Here is a 22,461-nt window from a genome sequence, read left to right as displayed (position 1 = left end):
CCTTCAGCCGTGGCTAGGCTGGAGAACAGGATGCCAGTCAAGTGGAGCACTTACAGGAGAGCGGCCATTTGTCTCGGCATGTTACACAAGCAGACAGGCCTGATGGTGTTGGGTTCCAAATATGGTCAGGCAAATAATATGGACCTAAACACAGATGACAAATAGTAAGCTGTTACGATTGGTTTTCCATCATGATGAAACATGGACCTCACAAAGAGCACCAGGAGAAATCTCACATGAAGTTTTCTACTTTTACATCACTGTTTGCAGACTAGAATGAAAATTGTAGATAGTTTTCAGTTTTTTTTAACAGGTGATTATCCGTGAAATTCTACCAGGTGTCCCTATTCATTAACTTTTGCTGGGGGTAGTATACTGTATGTATAGCGTTGGGAGTACACAGCAAATTCTCCCGTGTTAAATCAACACTGACTGTGTTAAATTTAACACTGGGCCAGTGTCTATACGGGTCCACACTTTTGAGTGTTAAATTAACACTGTGCTTAGTGCTGACACTGTTACACTTTGTCAGTGTTAAGGAATTAAAACGTTCAGTGTTATGCAATAACACCTTATATATTATTTTTACCCATTACACCAAGAGCTCAGTATCTCTTGACAAGGTCACACAGTTGGGTTAAGGACATTACAATAATGTTTACAAGTCTTTATTGTCACATGCTCTTATGTAAGCATTTGTAAAAACTTGAGAACTGGAAGCAGACATGCTCAAATTGTTATTAACATTACTATAGACCACTTAAACTGATACAACACTTCCACTCACAGGTGGCCAAAAATACCTAATTGAACGTCCCACTAAGCCACACCTCCAATATAATTTCCCAGTGCCTTGCCTTTTCAAGTGAACCGTATCGTTAACACCCATGACTGTATTTGTTAGTGACAGAGACATGGTTGTTAAATTCGTTCCTTTTCAGTCCTGTGGACTTCAAGTGAGTTCCTACTGTAGGCAAATGTTATCATTAAAATTAAACTGTTTATGAAAATACATTACATATATCATAAGACCTTACTTTGATGGCCAAGTTTTACCCTAACACAGTGGTGTTAGGAACCTCCTGGTTTACAGGCCACATCAGGCCTGCAAGTCAAATTATGCTGGTTTGCTAAATTATGTGTAATTTCTATTGGAATCCAGACAGAGTTAGGACAGCCAACAGACTGAGATTTTTATTCACCTGCTACCTGCATTAATAATGACTATCAGGGTTAAGAACATTGATAAAAGAGACTACCTAAACCATTTTAACAGGAACAACCATTTCAGTAACGGGTGCAATAAACCTACACTGAACAAAAAATATAAACGCTACATTCAACAATTTAAAAGATCTTGCTGAGTTACAGTTCATTTAAGGAAATCAGTCAATTGAAATCAATTCATTAGGCCCTAATCTATGGATTTCACATGACTGGGAATACAGATATGCATCTGTTGGTCACAGATACCTTAAAAAAAGGTAGGGGCATGGATCAGAAAACCAGTCAGTATCTGGTGTGACTACCATTTGACTCATGCAGCGCGACACATCTCCTTCGCATAGAGCTGATCAGGCTGTTGATTGTGGCCTGTGGAATGTTGTCCCACTCCTCTTCGATGGCTGTGCAAAGTTGCTGCATATTGGTGGGAACTGGAACACGCTGTCGTACACGACGATCCAGAGCATCCCAAACATGCTCAATGGGTGACCTGTCTGGTGAGTATGCAGGCTATGGAAGAACTGGGGCATTTTCAGCTTCCAGGAATTGTGTACAGATCCTTGCGACAAGGGGCCGTGCATTATCATGCTGAAACATGAGGTGATGGCGGCGGATGAATGGCACAGCAAAGGTCCTCAGGATCTCGTCACAGTATCCCTGTGCATTCATATTGCTATCGACAAAATGCAATTGTGTTCGTTGTCTGTAGCTTATGCCCATACCATAACCCCACCGCCACCATGGGGCACTCTGTTCACAACGTTGACATCAGCAAACCGCTCGCCCACAGGACGCCATACACGCCGTCTGCCATCTGCCTGGTACAGTTGAAACCAGGATTCATCTGTAAAGAGCACACATCTCCAGTGTGTCAGTGATCATCGAAAGTGAGCATTTGCCCACTGAAGTTGGTTAAGACGCCCAACTGCAGTCAGGTCAAGACCCTGGTGAGGACAACGAGCATGCAGATGAGCTTCCCTGAGACAGTTTCTGACAGTTTGTGCAGAAATTATTATGTTGTTCAAACCCACCGTGGCTGGTCTCAGATGATCAGCCACGGCTGGTCTCAGATGATCCCGCAGGTGACGAAGCCGGGTGTGGAGGTCCTGAGCTGGCGTGGTTATACATGGTCTGCGGTTGTGAAGCCGGTTCGACATACTGCCAAATTCTCTTAAACGTTGTTGGAGGCGGCTTATGGTAGAGAAATCAACATTCATTTCTCTGGCAACAGCTCTTGTGGACATTCCTGCTGTCAGCATGCCAATTGCAATTTCGCAAACTTGAAACATCCGGGGCATTGTGTTGTGTGACAAAACTACACATTTTAGAGTGGCTTTTTATTGTCCCCAGCACAAGGTGCACCGGTGTAATGATCATGCTGTTTAATCAGCTTCTTGATATGCCACATCTGTCAGGTGGATGGATTATCTTGGCAAAGGAGAAATGTTCACTAACAGGGATGTAAACAAATTTGTGGACAAAATTTGAGAGAAATAAGCTTTTTGTGCATATGGAACATTTCAGGGATCTTTTATTTCAGCTCATGAATCATGGGACCAACACATGTTGCGTTTATATTTTTGTTCAATATAACTAACTGATTGGATTAATTTAGATTTTTTTAAATGTTATTTATCTTTATGTAGCATAAGATTAATGAATCAATCAATGTACATGCAAAAACACAGATATTAAAAACAATACTAAAAACTCTAACTGCAGTAGAGTATGCATGGTAATATGATAATGATGGGCGTGGTTTTGATGGGAATGTTTTACTCTCCACAGAGTAAAACTGACACAATCACACACAACACTTTTTATTAACACCACCACTGGGGGTTCTTTTACACCAATGAGTGTTACATTCACTCTTAGAAAAATTAACACTTGGTAACACTGGCCAATTTTCTGTGTAGATGTTATTTTCATGAAAGGATTGTATACAGATATTGTCGTCATAGGCTCTTACAGAGGCAGTGTTGAGACACTTCTTAGTTATCAGACTTTACATAGACCTATTTCATTTTCCAAATTTCTCCAGAATATGAAATGCTGTCTCTACCTGCCAAGGCTTATTTCAGCGAGGTGATTAGATTAATATCTTTGATGTATGGTTAAAGTCAAGCTACATCTTTCATCCAGAATTATGCAAAATTTAGGTTATATGACAGATAGGGACATAGATTTGATTTAAAGGTGTTTAATGGCTTTTTAATATTATCACAGGAGCTTCTTATCTATTATAAAAACACAGCTGTATGAGACTAGTTAAAGAAATGACACACAGGTGGAATATTGTGCTACCTGAGAGCACACTCTAAAACCTAATGTGCTGTCATTACTCAAAACTTTTGAGGAAACCCAGTGCACTTAATGTATCTCAGTACAGTTACTTAAAGTGATTTTGTAGTCATTACTCAAACCGATAGAGTCACTGTGACCCTGTAGGCGGTCCAGATTAGGAGTTGTATCACCTTGAACATTTTGATAATGCCTCCACTAAGGCCATATTCCCACTACGAGATATGAAATGAGAGTCTGAGGAGCTGAGTGGCGAAAGAGCCCACTGTGCACAGACGTCAATTCAACGTCTATTCCACGTTGGTTCAATGTAATTTAGTTGAAATGACGTGGAAACAACGTTGATTCAACCAGTGTGTGCCCAGTGGGAGATTTCTACTTTTCAATTCACACTACATCCTTTGCTTAACTTTCGTTGTGGCTGGCAATGCAACATTCTTGGTCCGCAGCTCAAATTGACCATAAATATCACAGTAGCCGCTATAGCCACTAAACACAATTATTCAACAATGATAGAAACCTTTCTTCTAAAACACATTACACTATTGAATAATGCAAAAAATTCACAAGCATGTGCAGACACAATTGGGTTTATCTCGTCTGTAGGCTACACATAAAATTTTGCCTGGGCAAATTACAGAAACTCAAAATTTTAGCTTCAAGGCAAAAGCACAGAGTTGCTAACAGAATGTCTTCAAGTAATGTTAGCTTATCAAAAATGAACGATTAACCTTCTCATACGAATATAAAAGTACAGTAGGCCTACCTGAGGATAACACAGGCTTAGGAGATCATATAAGTTTTGTTCTATGAGATAATAGCAGTCAGTTGACATGACCTTTATGAATTATGAAGCCTTTATTTGCTTTGTGTTTTTTTATAATATAAATTCTTCAAAATTCACAAAAAGTGTAGTTAGCTGATGAAGGTTATCTCATAGAATATAACGTATAAGATCTCCTAAGCCTGTGTTTACCACAGACCTTATTTTCTGCATTTATCCAAAAACCCTACAAAAACAACCATTACATTTTCCCCATAGGTGGAAAACATGTCTTCAAACCTTTCATTCAGCACCTGAAATGCACGTGATGTCAATGTCTGGAATCAACATCATTTCGCTTACTGGAATGTTTGTTTTATTCGCGTGGGCTATAGATTTTGAGTTTCTGTAATTTGCCCAGGCAAAAAAATATGAATATTTCAGCACATGTGCAGTTATTTTATTTATTTATTTTATTTATTTATTTATTTTAGTCATTTAGCAGACGCTCTTATCCAGAGCGACTTACAGGAGCAATTAGGGTTAAGTGCCTTGCTCAAGGGCACATCGACAGATTTTTCACCTAGTCGGCTCGGGGATTAGAACCAGCGACCTTTCGGTTACTGGCACAACGCTCTTACCCACTAAGCTACCTGCCGCCCCGTTATAATGCACTGTCAAATTACTATACAGTCTGAGGCATATGTTCGATAAATCCAACATATGCACCACACAGAACGCACTGCAACTGCCTCTGCCTCGCAATACTGCAAGGCAAACGCCAGTGTTGCCAATTCCTCAGTAAGGTATATACAGTTCCACAGTAGCTATTGGCTGTCCTAAAAGTCGCTAAATGACGTCATCACCTAATTTGCATAATTGGCCATGTGCATGTACAGTGGGGAAAAAGCCACCAATTGTGCAAGTTCTCCCACTTAAAAAGATGAGAGGCCTGTAATTTTCATCATAGGTACACGTCAACTATGACAGACAAAATAAGGGAAAAAAAATCCAGAAAATCACATTGTAGGATTTGTAATGAATTTATTTGCAAATTATGGTGGAAAATAAGTATTTGGTCAATAACAAAAGTTTCTCAATACTTTGTTATATACCCTTTGTTGGCAATGACACAGGTCAAACGTTTTCTGTAAGTCTTCACAAGGTTTTCACACACTGTTGCTGGTATTTTGGCCCATTCCTCCATGCAGATCTCCTCTAGAGCAGTGATGTTTGGGGCTGTCGCTGGGCAACACAGACTTTCAACTCCCTCCAAAGATTTTCTATGGGGTTGAGATCTGGAGACTGGCTAGGCCACTCCAGGACCTTGAAATGCTTCTTACGAAGCCACTCCTTCGTTGCCCGGGCGGTGTGTTTGGGATCATTGTCATGCTGAAAGACCCAGCCACGTTTCATCTTCAATGCCCTTGCTGATGGAAGGAGGTTTTCACTCAAAATCTCACGATACATGGCCCCATTCATTCTTTCCTTTACACGGATCAGTCGTCCTGGTCCCTTTGCAGAAAAACAGCCCCAAAGCATGATGTTTCCACCCCCATGCTTCACAGTAGGTATGGTGTTCTTTGGATGCAACTCAGCATTCTTTGTCCTCCAAACACGACGAGTTGAGTTTTTACCAAAAAGTTCTATTTTGGTTTCATCTGACCATATGACATTCTCCCAATCCTCTTCTGGATCATCCAAATGCACTCTAGCAAACTTCAGACGGGCCTGGACATGTACTGGCTTAAGCAGGGGGACACGTCTGGCACTGCAGGATTTGAGTCCCTGGCGGCGTAGTGTGTTACTGATGGTAGGCTTTGTTACTTTGGTCCCAGCTCTCTGCAGGTCATTCACTAGGTCCCCCTGTGTGGTTCTAGGATTTTTGCTCACCGTTCTTGTGATCATTTTGACCCCACGGGGTGAGATCTTGCATGGAGCCCCAGATCGAGGGAGATTATCAGTGGTATTGTATGTCTTCCATTTCCTAATAATTGCTCCCACCGTTGATTTCTTCAAAACAAGCTGCTTACCTATTGCAGATTCAGTCTTCCCAGCCTGGTGCAGGTCTACAATTTTGTTTCTGGTGTCCTTTGACAGCTCTTTGGTCTTGGCCATAGTGGAGTTTGGAGTGTGACTGTTTGAGGTTGTGGACAGGTGTCTTTTATACTGATAACAAGTACAAACAGGTGCCATTAATACAGGTAACGAGTGGAGGACAGAGGAGCCTCTTAAAGAAGAAGTTACAGGTCTGTGAGAGCCAGAAATCTTGCTTGTTTGTAGGTGACCAAATACTTATTTTCCACCATAATTTGCAAATAAATTCATTAAAAATCCTACAATGTGATTTTATGGAAAAATAATCTCAATTTGTCTGTCATAGTTGATGTGTACCTATGATGAAAATTACAGGCCTCTCTCATCTTTTTAAGTGGGAGAACTTGCACAATTGGTGGCTGACTAAATACTTTTTTCCCCCACTGTAATTGTGATGGATGCTGTAGGAGAGGAATAATGTCATGGGAGAGACAAAAAGTGAGTAAAAAACACCCTACATTTACATCCCGCCCTGAATGTAAGCCAGAGCGGGATCAGCCAGTGGTGGCTTCCCGCATGCGCGATTCATTTCCAGTCTGGACGCGGAGTGGTCTCCTGCTCTGAGGGACTGCTGCGCGAGGACTGGGCCGCCTGTGAGTGCTTTGGGACGGGGGTAACAAAGCACCCGCTGCTCGTTGAGAAGAGTAAGAATGATACGTGTTTTCACGTCAGAGTCTCCAAAAGTCTCCAATAACACCAGAAAAAGTCGCTAGATTTGTCTCTAGTCGCTTTTTTGAAAATGTGTCTCTAGAGGGGTCTGAAAACTTGCTAAATATAGTGACAAAGTCGCTAAGTTGGCAACACTGAAACGCAGCATTCCATTGGAAATGAATGTACTTCTGGTGTACCAAAATGCAATAAAGCTGTCGTTGTGATCGAGGCGATAGGCTACATCTTCATGGTTCAGAAGAGGGTGGTAAAGAGCGAAACGTGAAGGGAGCAGCAGCAGCGTTGAAAAAACGAATGTGTGCGTAACATGCGCAGAACGTGTGCCAGATCCTAATGCCTAATTGTAGAGCTTTGAGATAACACTGTAATTAAAATTGCTATACAAATTAAATGTGGTATTATGTATTATTATTTTAGCTTCAAGAAAGAGGTTTCTAGAGGGGCGGGCGGGTTGTGGGCGAAAACTACATATCCATAGCAATGGCCTTGTCCTAATGTGAAGAATATTTGACACCGAACTCACACTTGAATGTACTCATGAGTCATGACTCCATTCTATGCGCACCAAAATTACAATATGTTTGGCTTTTGAAAGCCTAACACTGTAAAATCATATTTTAGAACTTAGCCATGTTGGCAATAGAATAAGCTGTCAAATGATGTCCACCTGACCGAGATTGCGATTTATAATGGAAAGTTGTTGTGTTGTGTAAACACAACAGTAATTGTGTGATGGTGGGGATGCAGGGCTGTGTTCAAAACAAAAAACGACAGAATGTGCTTGCTTCACTTCCTCAATGGCAAAGCTAGGAGTGCAAAAAAAAAAGCCGCTTATTTACATTTCAGTCATTTAGCAGACGCTCTTATCCAGAGCGACTTACAGTTAGTGAGTGCATACATTTTCATACTGGCCCCCCGTGGGAAACAAACCCACAACCCTGGCGTTGCAAGCACCATGCTCTACCAACTGAGCTACTCTTTCCGTGAGTCATATTAGGAATTACTTAGGAACTTTGGAGAGGTGTGGCCACTTGGAGACACCAGTTAGACCTCTCACTCAAACCCTTGTAATCGTTTTTTTCTCATCTAGCACCTACTCTAAAAAATGTATGAATGTTATTATTATGTTACTGAATGTATCCAGAGGATTTTCAAATGTTGTTATTTACAAATGCTGTGAAAAGTACAGTAAATGTAAAATGCACATAAAATCAACAGTGTAATGTTTGGATTCAGTCTTATGTCAGGTGAACTGTTTTGTCCTCACCTTTGGTCTGATAATTTCCCCATAATCTCCAAAGTGTTCCCTTACAATTGCTACTATGGTTATAGGGTGACTTCAGAAAGATTGGGATGTCATATAAACTGGGACAGCTTAATCCTGATGCGTTTATTTCTGACAAGAGAAAATCTAAACTATTGTTACTAAACCCTTGAAGAGAAACCACATCTCAAAATCACATCCCTTCATTGGTGTGACATCATAGATGGGGGCTGAGCAAGCTTCAAACAGGAAGTTCACCCCCAAGCACACAGTAAGGTCAGTGACATAGCTTTTTTTCAGTTTTGATGTTAAGGTTATAAAACGTATACATAAATCACTGTGCCAAATTGTAATGTAAATGTGCATACTATGTACTGATGCATCAACATAATTAACGTAAAAATGTGCCAATATTATGTAAAAAATGTGTAAGTCAGTAATGTTTTGTTGTTTTCTCGCTTTACCAACCATAGCTAGCTAAAGTAGGACAGCATGGAGTAGCTAAAGTGGGACAGTCTTATAGGCTTTTCCAATGGAGGAAAGAGATCCAGTTTGCATTAGGGACCCCCTGTACTTAGGTTAGGCAGGGCTCTGGTTCTTGTAGTGCTATATCCTGTTCATTTTTTCTTGTAGTTCTGTTATTAGTACTGTTTATTTGAGTGGATTCAGAAAAAGTGGGACACTTTTTGCATTTCTGTCTTCTGTAAACCCTCTTCAGACATCTAGCCAACATATTAGCCCAACACATGATGCATTTCTGAAATCCTCAGATGTTTCTTAATCACACAAAATTGAATTGAATTGTCATTGGGGTACAATTCGGACTATAATAATGGTGACCCACAGTCCAAGTTTATCTAACCTGCTGCCCATTTTCCCAGTGGCGTGTAGTCATGGATGCCAAGGGAAGCCAGGCTTCCCCCAAAAATGTACCAACTAAAAAAACAACTAAAAAAAACATATACAATATTTTGTCTCTCTGTGTTTCATAATTTTCCTTCAATTTGCAAGAGGCTGAATATATCTCTCCGGAGAAAGCATCCGAGTGAGGGAAACAGCGCCCCTCTGTCTTTTTTATATGTAGCCCATCTATCTGATGCTGTCTGGTCAAAAAGAGTATGACATTGTTGCCGCCCGTAGCATTGAATGCAAGGGAAGCGAGCGAGCATTTGACCTCCCTTGATAAAAAAATTAATAATAGCCAATCAGCGTTGAGCTAAACTGAGTGAGCTCAACTGTGAATGGTGCTGGCGCTCCAAAAAAAAGTGTCAAGGGAAGCCAGTTTGGATTTGGCTTCACACCAATCTCATCAAAGGCAAAACGTAATTGTCCGAAAAAATAATGAATTGTTGTTCTCTGGTGACTAGCTAGCTAGCTAAAATTGGCCCTTTCCTAAATTAGCCATGGATGGAGATAATTAATTTTATTCAAATAACGTTTTAAGAATGTTATTTAAAAACATACACATTCCGTTCTCAGCGTCACCAAAACTCTCTCTATCCTCTATCTTGTTAAGTGTGTTCAGTTGTGTTGACTGCGCCCACTAATTGCCCACACCTGATCTTTTAATGAGTGCTTGTTTCATTTGAAATGCGGTCTGTTTGAAAATAATAAAATTAAACAATGTTATGCTAGCTCCATCTTGGTGGTGCAGTGGACTAATTCCAGGAATAGAGAACAGAATATCATTGGTTTTAATCTCACTGACGCCGTACCACAATAAAAAAGAAATATGCTGTGTCCTATCTTTGCTTAGAGTTCAAAACAGTTAAACTAAGCTAGCAGTGTTAATAAAAGTGTTATTGAAACATGTTCTCAGAACGTTATTTAATTACCTTCAAAATGTTCACTTCCGTTCTTAGAATTATTATTTTTTATGCAGTTTTACAGATCAAGAAATGTATGGCTTTGTTCCAAGGACCAATGGGAAACAAAAAACGTTCCCACAACTTCCAAGGAACCAAATGTGCTATCTGGGTAGTAACTGTAATGGATTAGGCCAACATTTAGAAAGTAACCTACCCAACCCTGCCTGAGAGTGAGTAGTAGGTTACAACAAGAAAAACAAATGTAGCCTAAACAAATCATGCTGTAGACTTTTTAAGCTATCATACTTTTTTTGGAAGTGCACTACTGTACGAAAAGCTTGTGATTATGATTTTGATCTTGACAGGCTTTCCAAATAAAGAGAACTGAAATATTGCAAACATATGTATGTACTTCATGGTGAATCTACTACTTTAATGCAATCAAATATTCACATTCAATTATTCACAAATTAAATTGATCAAATATACTACTGTGTACTGGAGACAATGCCTACAGGACTTCCTTATGATGTTCCCTATACACATGCAATAGCAATATAAGAAATACACAAATTGTCTTATAAAACAGCATTGCAACTGTGATGTTATGCTAATTATACAAGATACAAAAACATATATACGATTTTTTATAAATCATCCCCTCCCTTTGACACCGGATGTGGATAGTATATATTTTTTTCAACGGTACAAGCAGCAACTCCTTGGCTCCATGGGATAGTGCATCGCGCTACACAGACCAGCGATGAGAAAGAAAACTCGCACAGGAACAGGAGGACGCAGAACAATACTCCAACTTTCCCCACCTCGAAGCGGGACCGTCGGTGGAAGAGAAGACGCTTTAGGTTCCGAAGGTAAAAACACCATCATATTTTATGTTGTAGTTTACGGTTGGTGGCTGATTCGTTCAAAATCGGGCCCATTTTTCTACTGATCAACACTGAAGAGAAAGTAGCTAGCTAGCCAGCCAGCCTAACGTTAACTCATTGGCCTCGCCGGTGACGTAGCCTATCTAGCTAGTTGTTGAAAATGTAGCTGGCTACGTTAGTTACTTATTTTCCGGAAATATATGCATTGCTTGACTTGATCACTATATTTAAATAACTGGTTGCTGTTTTCGAAACAATGTATACCAAATGCTATGTATTTATTTTTGAGGTGTTTCTCGGTTTCTAAACAGCGTTAGCTAGTTAGCCTAGCCAGCTAGCATGTTAACATATTGGTGAAAGAGCGAGTTAGTGGCGCGCGGCCTGTTGATTTCGTGAACAAACGCTGCAATGGCAATGCCTAAACCAGCTAACTACCACGGTGAGAAAATTGGGTACAACTAGCTAGGCATATCAATGGTAACGTTAGCTAACTGTTAATTGTGAATCCAGACCACATATCTAACTACATAATCATTATTTAGCTACTTTGACAATTGCATTGATGCCTGTTTTGCAGACGAACATGAAGGTAACGGTGATGGATACAGTTTTCTGAGAGAAGTAACCACAGAAATGATGATCCCCGCAGTTAAGGCCACAGGTAAGATAAGCCATAACTTTGTTCATATACCCGTTTGTTTGCAAGCTTGTGTGAACTCGTGAACGACTGGGTTCGAACCTGGGTCTCCTGCCATAACTGTCATCCTGCTGAGCTCTAGCTAGCATAAGTACCTATATCTCAACTCCACGATACCACATCCACGGAGTTGAGCGCAATAGTTTTTGGAGTGAACCTCTGGCTCGAGTAGCTGTGCAGTCAACTTAAAAAATGTAGATTCTTACACCCTTACCATGTACATAGGTTTGCCCTCTGTTGCGTGCCTTTCTTTATTTACAAAACGTTAATATAACCACCGATTGTTTCCGTGTTGCTGTTGCTCTAATGGCAAGTGAGCGCGAATGCATGTTCCGATTTAATCACAAAGAGGAAAGAGTCAGTGGTTTTATTTAGTTACTGTTTTATTAAAAGGTATGGATTTCAGTAAACACACGCAACAGAGGACAAACATAGGTACACAGTAAGGGTGTAAGAATTAATAATTTTTAAAGTATCGACTGCACGGTGACAAAGGAGTCATAGGTTCACTCAAATCTCGTCTGCACTCAACTCCGCAGATGTGGTATAGTGGAGTTGAGATGTACTTGGCTAGCTGAGCTCAAGCCTATGCATTATCTGGGAGGGGTAACACAAGATGTCTTCAGGTCTCAGGTTACTAATCACGCACACAAGCATGGTTGCCTACAAACAGTGCATTACCTTAAAAGTTTGTTGTTTCTCCCCAGAGGGTCTGTCCCTCCTGGGGGCCTATGAGGACAGTGATGATGAAGAAGAGGATACAAACTCGCAGCCTCCCACCATCAGGACACAACACAACCAGTCTGCAGACATACTCGCCAACTTCATGGCCGTCAGTATAACAATACTTTATTTCTGTTTGTTTCATGGTCTTTTCTCAATCGGCTGTGTTCCTACCTCTCAGCGATGTGATGACCTGTTTATGTTTTCGTAAAACTCTGTATCACTGACATTGGTACTGTAAATCCTTCTCTGCACACCGTCTTGAAATAGCTTCTCACTGAGGAAAATATAACTTGACATCCCTTTTAACTTTCAACCCATCGTTTTATGTCTTAGGTTTTGTAACTGTATTGGAACTTGGAAGATTCAAATAATTTATATATTTTTTAAATCATCCTCTTCCTTATTTTTCTACAATATTAGGGTGATATCAGGGCTCTTTTCCTAGTTGTCTTGCTATACACCTGCAATTGTCTCATGTAGGCCTGTATTTCCCTGCTTTGTTCATAATGTCTTTAGACAGGTGGTGTCCTTCAACAACCTAATTTAATCACTGCCCCCCCCCCCCCAATAGGAAATTGATGCCATCACCACACAGCCGTGTTCAGAGGAGCCCACAGGGGATCTGTCGGCCCCAGCCCCGACACCACCACGTCCAGAACCCAAAGCCCAGCAACATGCCTCTGAGACAGGGACAGAGCCGGAGAGCACTGGGGCAGACTTCCAGTATGATACCCATACTTCACTAGCTGGAGGTGACCGGTTTTGTTGTATTTCATAAATTGCAGAACTTACCTGAGAAGTAGCAGTTAGCCTAGCCATTGTTTGTGATGTGTTAAGTGTGCGCTTTTAAAGAACTGGAGTTCCTTCCTTATTTGTGTTTCCTGTCCGCCAGTTGGCGGATTGGAGATGGGTGACTGGCAGGAGGTGTGGGATGACAATACAGGTTGTTACTACTACTGGAACACTCAGACCAATGAGGTGGCCTGGCAGCTGCCTTACTACTTGGCCCACCAGGTGCAGGGCCTGCAGCAGTACGCAGACAGGTGAGGCGTTAATGGATGGTACTACATAATAATATACAAATGTTAGTCATACACAAGTGGATTTGTATTTTACAGCAAGACTCTGAAATGTGTATTTTCTACTTAGAGTTGAAGATTTGACCTCTTTTATATTTTATCCCCTGTAGCTCAACAGTCAATGGCAACGGCGCTACACAGAGTGCAGGTTACCATGTTGAACAACACTCCACTGCTGTCAGTGCCCTGACATCTAAGACAAAAATGAAGGTGAGTTATTTGAGTATTTTTGTGCTCTCAATGATTCGGTGTGAATCCAAACAAAGTACTCAACTGTCCATTTGTTGGCGGAAGTGTGTGTGTATGTCTATGACTCTGTGTGCCTTTCCTCTGACAGGAGGTGATGGAGAGCGTGGTTGCCCTGACCAGTGAAGAAGAGGAGCGTCATGGTGTGGCCGCCTCCCTCCTCGGTCCCCTCATCCCTGCAGAGGTGAAAGAAGCAGAGGAGAAGTGGAGGAAGATGCTGGTGGGAGGGTTGGAGGAGAAGGAGAACAGCCTGGAGGATGGCTTGCCAGGGTCCCCCGCTCCCCCCCTGAATGAGCCAGACACCCCCACGCACCCCCTGAGAGACCAGCGCAGCAGGAACCAGTCTGAGGAGAACTCTGAGGAAGAGGAGACGGAGGAGGACACCATGGAGCTGGAGCTGGCTCTGGAGAGGAAAAAGGTCAGCTTATGTTTTTATTCATACTTTATTAAACCAGAGATGTTGAAATTGACAACTCTTTCAAGTGAGTTTATACATTGAGTATACAAAACATTAAGGACACCTGCTCTTTCCATGACATAGACTAACCAGATGAATCCAGGTGAAAGCTATGATCCCTTATTGATGTCACTTGTTAAATCTACTTAATTTAGTGTAGATGAAGGGGAGGGGACAGGTTAAAGGATTTTTTTGAGACATGGATTGTGCATGTGTTCCATTCAGAGGGTGAATGGGCAAGACACAATATTTAAGTGCCTTTGAACGGGGTATGGTAGTAGGTGCCAGGTGCACCGGTTTGTGTCAAGAACTGCAACGCTGCTGGGTTTTTCACGCTGAACAGTGTCCCATGTGTATCAAGAATGGTCCACCACCCAATGGACATCCAGCCAACTTGACACAACTGTGGGAAGCATTGGAATCAACATGTCCAGCATCCCTGTGGAAAGCTTCCGACACCTTGTAGAGTCCATGCCCTGATGAATTGAGGCTGTTCTAAGGGCAAAGGGGGTTCAACTATGAAGTTGTCCAAAATATTGTATATTGTGACTCTTTTGAAAAAGTCACAGACCAGAATGTCGACACAATGAAATACATGCAGAATTAATAGTGTGACTCGAACATGAACATTTGTCTTCTTTTTGTCCCTCTAGGCTGAGTTGCGGGCGTTGGAGGAGGGTGATGGCAGTGCGGGGGGCTCCAGCCCCTGTTCTGAGGCAAGTCAGGAGGCCCCCGAGCCCTGTAGCCTGCTCCTGAAGAAGGCCAAGTGGAAGACAGCCTTCCTCAGAGCAGCCAGCCCCGACTCAAACAGCAGAGGCTCCGATACACGGGAAGACCCCGACACAAGTGAGTGTCTGGAGAACAGTTAGGGTGCGATCTGGTCCAGATACACAAATTCTGTGCAGATTACATCATTATATTGTTCTGATGTGGTTCATCCTAAGATGTAAACACTTCTCTAGGACTTCTGATCTGATATGCTGCATAGACCAACTCTGTCATATAAATGTACAGTTGAAGTCGGAAGTTTACATACACCTTAGCCAAATACATTTAAACTCAGTTTTTCACAATTCCTGACATTTAATCCTAGTAAAAATTCCCTGTCTTAGGTCAGTTAGGATCACCACTTTTATTTTAAGAATGTCAGAATGATAGTAGAGATTTATTTCAGCTTTTATTTCTTTCATCACATTCCCAGTGGGTCAGAAGTTTACATACACTCAATTAGTATCTGGTAGCGTTGCCTATAAATTGTTTAACTTGGGTACAAATGTTTCGGGTAGCTTCTCACAATAAGTTGGATGAATTTTTGCCCATTCCTCCTGACAGAGCTGGTGTAACTGAGTCAGGTTTGTAGGCCTCCTTGCTCGCACACGCTTTTTCAGTTCTGCCCACAGATTTTCTATAGGATTGAGGTCAGGGCTTTGTGATGGCCACTCCAATACCTTGACTTTGTTGTCCTTAAGCCATTTTGCCACAACTTTGGATGAATGCTTGGGGTCATTGTCCATTTGGAAGACTCATTTGTGACCAAGCTTTAACTTCCTGACTGATGTCTTGAGATGTTGCTTCATTATATCCATATAATTTTCCTTCCTCATGATGCCATCTATTTTGTGAAGTGCACCAGTCCCTCCTGCAGCAAAGCACCCCCACAGCATGATGCTGCCACCCCTGTGCTTCACGGTTGGGATGGTGTTCTTCGGCTTGCAAGCAACCCCCCTTTTCCTCAGAACATAACGATGGTCATTATGGCCAAACAGTTCTATTTTTGTTTCATCAGACCAGAGGACATTTCTCCAAAAAGTACCATATTTGTCCCCATGTGCAGTTGCAAACCGTAGTCTGGCTTTTTTGTGGCGGTTTTGGAGCAGTGGCTTCTTCCTTTCTGAGCGGCCTTTCAGGTTATGTCGATATAGGACTCGTTTTACTGTGGATATAGATTATTTTGTACCTGTTTCCTCCAGCATCTTCACAAGGTCCTTTGCTGTTGTTCTGGGATTGATTTGCACTTTTCACACCAAGTACGTTCATCTCTAGGAGACAACGCGTCTCCTTCCTGAGCGGTATGACGGCTGCGTGGTCCCATACTGTTTATACCTGCGTACTATTGTTTGTACAGATGAACATGGTACCTTCAGGCGTTTGGAAATTGCTCCCAATGATGAACCAGACTTGTGATGGTCTACAATTGTTTTTCTGAGGTCTTTGCTGATTTCTTTTGATTTTCCCATGATGTCAAGCAAAAAGGCACTGAGTTTGAAGGTATGCCTTGAAAAACATCCACAGGTACACCTCCAATTGACTCAAATGATGTCAATTATCCTATCAGAAGCTTCTAAAGCCATGACATCATTTTCTGGAATTTTCCAAGCTGTTTAAAGGCACAGTCGACTTAGTTTATGTAAAGTTCTGACCCACTGGAATTGTGATACAGTGAATTATAAGTGAAATAATCTGTCTGTAAACAATTGTTGGAAAAATGACTTGTGTCATGCACAAAGTAGATGTCCTAACCAACTTGCCAAAACTATAGTTTGTTAACAAAAAATGTGTGGAGTGGTTGAAAAATGAGTTTCAATGACTCCAACCTAAGTGTAAACTTCCGACTTCAACTTTATGTATCGGTGTAGGCGTCATCTTAGTACTAGTCCTCTTGTGTGTCTTACAGCACATTCCAATGTCCCTGAGAAGGCCGGGGAAGAGCTGGAGAAGGAGACCGGGGACAAAACATTAACCAAAGTGTCACCAAAAGAGGAGGTGGAAACTCCAGAGCTCAAGGTACTGAACAACTCACACACCAATTTAACTCTCAGTAGTAGGGCCTGAGCAGGAAAAACCCTGGGCCTACTCATGAGTGATAAAATAACTGGTGGATAACAAATTTTTAAGAAATTGTGTTTTGAATGATCAGTTTCAGATCGGGGAACTGGCCAACACCTTAACAAGCAAGATGGAGTTCTTAGGGATCAACAAGAAAACCATCTCTAACTTCCAGCTGCTTCTGTTACAGACTGAGGTGAGATGACCATGACCTGTTTTTGTAGCTTACCCCCAGTCACAGTGAAAGCCTATATCTTCAGGTCCAGATTATATTCTCTTGGCCTCGAAACCACACTAGTTAGCTAGCTGCATGACTCTGAATGGTGAGAACTTTCACAGACATGATTCAGATTCACCGTTTTTAATAGTCACATGTACAGGGTCACAGGTGTGATTGCAGGGTACAGCTTTGAGCTCCAACATGCAGGACTAAATAAAATAAAATAATTAAAATGGTTATAAAAAATAAAATAAAAGAACCATATACTGTAAATAGAAACAATCTGTACTGAATGACTGCAATTGCAAGTGATCATTCTGATGGGAGATTTTTATTTTTTACATTGTTCTCCCTTCTCTCTACCCATCCTTCTCTCAGACGAGGATCGCTGATTGGCGGGAGGGGGCTCTGAACGGGATCTATCTCCGCCGCAGGCTGCAGGAAGCCGCCGAGCACATAAAACATTACGAACTTAACGCCGCCCCTAAAGGCTGGTCCTGCCACTGGGACAGGTACGCGCTCCTTACCTTTAACATCTCTAAACACCCCCCCCCCCCCAAACCCAGTGTGACCACAACCCTCTCAGAGCTGGGGTCGCCACCTTTTTAACCTGATATGAGGGTGATCTTAACCAATCCCAGTGGATAAAATGAAACAGAGACAGACCCTCAAGGTTTCTGTGATGCAATGCTGGCACTCTGCAGTGTCAGTGGTAATAAGGGAGCAGCCATTCAGGCCAGCTTGATCCCCTAACACTATACCACCAGATGCAGAGACGGGAACCCTGTCCTGTCCACCCATAGCCCAGACTATGGCTCTTGTCTTTGGGGGGCCCTCTGTAGACTGTTTTGGGGGTCCAGTCAGTGGAACGGGGGTACGGTAGCTAGGAAGGTGGTTGTGTGCGAGAGCTTTGCACTTTACAGGACTACAGCCCCCAGAATGCATTGCTGGGCGAAATGAGTGACAGATTGAAGCCCCGGAAACGAGGAGTGTCAAAAACAACATCAGTTAAAGCGAAGACGGAGCGTTGACGAGGACCCAGCAGGTCAGACCAACTCTATTTCATACGTTTCCTGTTTTTATTCCTTGATTGAGTGAATGTATAGATATTTCTGATGTAAAAAAATATAAATACTGTTTTTTTCATGCCTTTGGTTGTTGAGTTGATGACTGCTGTCTCTCTTTGGCATCTATCTATGTTTGGGGGGCAAAAGGTTGTCTGAAGGTTGTCTGTGAGTATGTTGTCATGACAACCATTATGTGGATCATTACTCTGAACATCTGAACACTGCTTTGATGATCAACTTTGCAGGACCCAAGCCGATAGTTTTTTGGGTTTGTTGATTTGGTTTTGTGAGAGTTAAGGTGGGTTCCCCATCAATGTCCCACATCCCGATCCAATCTGGCTCTTCTCCTGGATGGCTAACCTGGCTGTCCAGCCCAATATTCCCCCTCTCCTGCCCCCTACGGGGCAGTCCCCCCCTCGCCCAGGGTATACTACGACTCAGCCAGTTATAAGGCCAGCTGTTGAGACTCTGCCTTGTATCTCTGTTCTCCCTCCTTCTAGAGAGCACAGGCGGTATTTCTACACCAACGACCGCACCAGTGCCTCCCAGTGGGACTTCCCAGCTGAGGAAGAGGAAGAGGAGGAGGAGGAAGGACTGGAAACCAAGTTGTCCATACAGGGGGAACCCAAACCCCCGCCCGTACCCGCTGGTGGGCTCGCAGGTCAGTCCTCAGGACCCCTCACTGTTCTCTTAAAATTCCCTTATGTTCTCCTGATTGACATCCTCTGTATCTATAGGTCCAGATTAATCGCTTGGCCTTGAAACCACACTAGTTGGGTAGTTGCGTGACTCAATGATGAGAACTTTCACAGACCTGTACTGAAAGACTCTGATTGCAAACTATTTTACTGAAGGGAGACGGACATGCATAGAGCATTAGGCTTCCAGTAACTAACTAACAGGTCTTGCGCTATGGAATCTGCCACGGTCATATGTTACTAACTAGTCAGTATTTGGTGAACCTTACTCACTTCTCCCTTCTGAGACAGAAAATGGGTACATTTTATAAATTTTCTATCATATTGCAGGAGCTTCAGTCTTCTCACCCATCATCCCCACTCAGCCTGGCCTTCCCTCTTATTGGTCTGTGCCTCAGCCCCCACTTCCCCCTGACCAGCCCCCTCCCCCGTCCGACATCCCCCTGCCTCCCCCTCCACCCCCAGAGTCGCCTCCCCCGCCCCCTCCTCCTCCCCTGGAGGAGGATGATGGAGAGATTGAGGAGGTAGAGATGGAGGATGATGACAGTGAGCCTCCAGCACCTGGAACAGAGCCTCCCCTCCTCCTGGGCGTTGGCAGCATGAAGGTATGAGACCATTCTACTCATCCAGACCTCAAGTCTCATCTCAGTAGTCTTGTGAATAGACTAACCAAGCACACTTTCTAGATGACCTCCTAGTCCAGCAGTTGTCAAGTGCCAGTCAGTGGGCCTGCTGGTTTTTATGTTAACATGACTCTATGTTAACTTTCACAGACCTGTTCTGAATTACTGTGATTGCAAACCATTTTTTTCTGATGGGAGACGTGCATAGCAAGCATTTTGTTGGAAATTAGCATAAGCTTTCACTGTAAGCTTGTCTTTCTCCTCTCAGGTTGTGGAGTCTACAGCTTCCCTGGGTAAGGGTCAGAAACGCAAGGCTTCAGGAGCAGGTCAGCTGACCAAGGCAGTAACCATCGGCAGCAGCGCCATCCTCTACACACAGACCACCGCAGGTAAAAAGCCATGATATCATCATCGAGTCTGTGTGCCTGCTGGTTTTCATGTTAACATGATTCTTGAAGTAGCAGGACTCTCAATGATGAGAACTTTCACAGACCTGTACTACATTACTGTGATTTAATACTTTTTCTGATGGGAGATGTAGGACCCTAGTGTATCTCGGTATAGGTGTTTGGCTGTTTAATTGCAAACCTTGTGATCACTTTGAAAACTAATGCTTGTACCAAATAGTTGACTTTTGTGTTCCTTTCTGTGTCCTCAGCCCCTGTGATGTCAGGAGCGGTCTACTGGGGTGTGTCTGCGGTAGCTGCTCCTCCACTGCCTTCTGAACCTGTGGCCCCACCTCTCCCACCTCCCCCAACCCGCCCCCCGCTACCCCCCACTCAGCCCCCCAATGCCTTGGACCCCACAGGGCTTAAAACACTGCCCACGGACAAGACCAAGAAACTGAAGAAGGATAAGGTGGGTGTCTTTGATTTTCATATACAATGGCATCTGTTCAATGCATTGATAAGGAAAAAGGATGGTGAAAGATTGGCACTGTCTAATTCAATGTAATAAATATTTCAATTGAAAGCTTTCCCCTAGTTGATTCGAACCAGAGTGAAGCTCTTAAATTACGATCTCCCACTGTCTCCTTTATTCCCCTTCCCCACATCCCTGGTTGCTGTGTCCAGTCGAAGAAGAGCAAGACGAAGATGCCGTCCCTTGTGAAGAAGTGGCAGAGCATCCAGAAGGAACTGGACGAGGAGGAGAAGTCTAGTTCTAGTGACGAGGACAGGGACCAGCTCAACAAGAGGGGCATCGAGGAGTGGAAACAGCAGCAGCTACTCACGTAAGAGCTTCCCCTGAACTACTGTGATTGCAAACAATTTTTCTGATGGGGACAACTTCTAATACATTTGTATATTTTAACAACTTCTAATAATGTTTTAAGTGAAAATAATCTGTTTCTACTACTTTATCTATTGGATTGCAGGGGAAAAGCTGGAAAGAATGCAAACTTCGAGGCTTTACCTGATGACTGGCGAGAGAGGATGTTGAAGAAGAGGAAGATGATGAAGAGCACGTAACACACACTCCGCTCCACACACATTATATATACACACACACACACACCATCCTCCCCTAAACCCTTACTCCAAACGCTGGATAAGAATCAGTGGACTATGTGCACTTTTTACGCTTTCACTGTCATTTTGAAACGGTTTGAAAAGCGTCTCATATCTTGGATGAATACATTGGATGGGTTTGAATGTTCTTTTTAATTTTTTATTCGCTGTAAACCCCACTATTGTTTTTACATGTTACCCTGGAGACTCCCCTACCAAGCCTCCCTCTCTCCTTTACCTGTTTAAAGCATAAATGCTGTTTTCTGTCAAACGTTTGGCACTGCTAAGATTGCTGTAGTTTCTGAACCTTTGTTTTATAGTGGAGATCAACTCTTTGTATGTTGTTTTGACCTTGCCCATTTCATAAACTATGATGAATAACACCTTCCTAATAACTCTGGTCCATATTCAGTTGGATGCTTCAACTATAGTGACTGATAGTACTTTTTGTTTATTCATGGTATACCCTCAACATATCCTGTCTGATTTTCTTGTTTTCTGACTCAAGATAGGATCTTTTAAATGGCGTATACAAGTGCGTTATCACATGGCCCAATAGTGGAAACTGCTTCATTGCAACACTTTTCTCTGCACACATTTTTCAAGTAAAGCCAGTAGGTAAAACGACCAAGCAACCCACTTCCCAGCCCACTATTTCTGTCTTTTTTCTCCATGTCCAGAGTTTACAGAAATGCATGATGACATGCCAATAATACAAATGTGCCAATTGATTTTTCATATCATACTATTTGCATAAATATATTTTCAAATTTAGTTATTTCCCTTTGCTGAAAATCATCAAGACTAGTTTGGTGGCAAGGCGAGTGTCCAGTGTTTTTGGGAGCAGTTTTTCAGCTGTGTACATTGCATATGTCTTAGTAAAATGCCCTTGATGTTTATTACGATGTTGTGGGGAGGGAATGCAACACAATTGTATATTGTTTGGGGAAAAAATATGGGGTCAATTTCACGCCTTAAGTATTGAATTCAAAATAAAATAAATCGTGAACATGGAAAAATTAAGTTGAATGTAAAGAATGAGGAAAAGTGAAATGATGTTGAGAGAGAAATCAAAAGCTACATTTGTAGATCTGTAAACAAAATGTTAAAAGCAACAAAACATTTGCCAGAGCAAAACTCATTTAAAAGCAAGAACAACTTATTTAAAGTAATGACTTGGATCTTTGCTTTCACTGCCATTTTTTTATTTATTAGAGTTTTGGCAATTTTCTTCATGAAGGTGTGGTTTAGAGGGAGGTGTGGATAGTGAGTCTCCATTGGTCCCTGACCCTTTTTTT

General features: G+C 42.3%; 1 protein-coding gene across 1 annotated transcript; it reads left to right on the top strand.

Annotated features, from left to right (window-relative positions):
- Positions 1 to 10,856: 10,856 nt before the first annotated feature.
- LOC311135426 (formin-binding protein 4-like) lies at positions 10,857 to 22,186 on the top strand. The gene is made up of 17 exons (XM_084169373.1): positions 10,857 to 11,001; positions 11,594 to 11,677; positions 12,421 to 12,545; positions 13,011 to 13,191; positions 13,332 to 13,482; positions 13,629 to 13,728; positions 13,856 to 14,182; positions 14,875 to 15,067; positions 16,896 to 17,005; positions 17,139 to 17,243; positions 17,646 to 17,779; positions 18,835 to 18,995; positions 19,363 to 19,637; positions 19,924 to 20,044; positions 20,314 to 20,513; positions 20,729 to 20,886; positions 21,031 to 22,186. Exons 1-17 carry the CDS (start codon positions 10,893 to 10,895, stop codon positions 21,122 to 21,124), a joined length of 2,628 nt encoding a protein of 875 aa, XP_084025499.1. The 5' UTR covers positions 10,857 to 10,892; the 3' UTR covers positions 21,125 to 22,186.
- The last annotated feature ends 275 nt before the right edge of the window (positions 22,187 to 22,461 follow it).

Source organism: Coregonus lavaretus (genome assembly GCF_964263955.1).
Source record: "Coregonus lavaretus genome assembly, chromosome: 9".
NCBI lineage: Eukaryota > Metazoa > Chordata > Actinopteri > Salmoniformes > Salmonidae > Coregonus > Coregonus lavaretus.
Note: the sequence above shows the minus strand (reverse complement) of the source record. Positions and strands in the feature narration are given on the sequence as shown.

Bases quoted from the DNA above. Each gene is read 5' to 3' on its own strand.
- LOC311135426 (XM_084169373.1), top strand. From the start codon at position 10,893: ATGAGAAAGAAAACTCGCACAGGAACAGGAGGACGCAGAACAATACTC. The intron at 14,183-14,874 runs GTCAGCTTATGT...TTGTCCCTCTAG, and splicing joins TGGCTCTGGAGAGGAAAAAG to GCTGAGTTGCGGGCGTTGGA. The intron at 20,514-20,728 runs GTGGGTGTCTTT...TGCTGTGTCCAG, and splicing joins AGAAACTGAAGAAGGATAAG to TCGAAGAAGAGCAAGACGAA.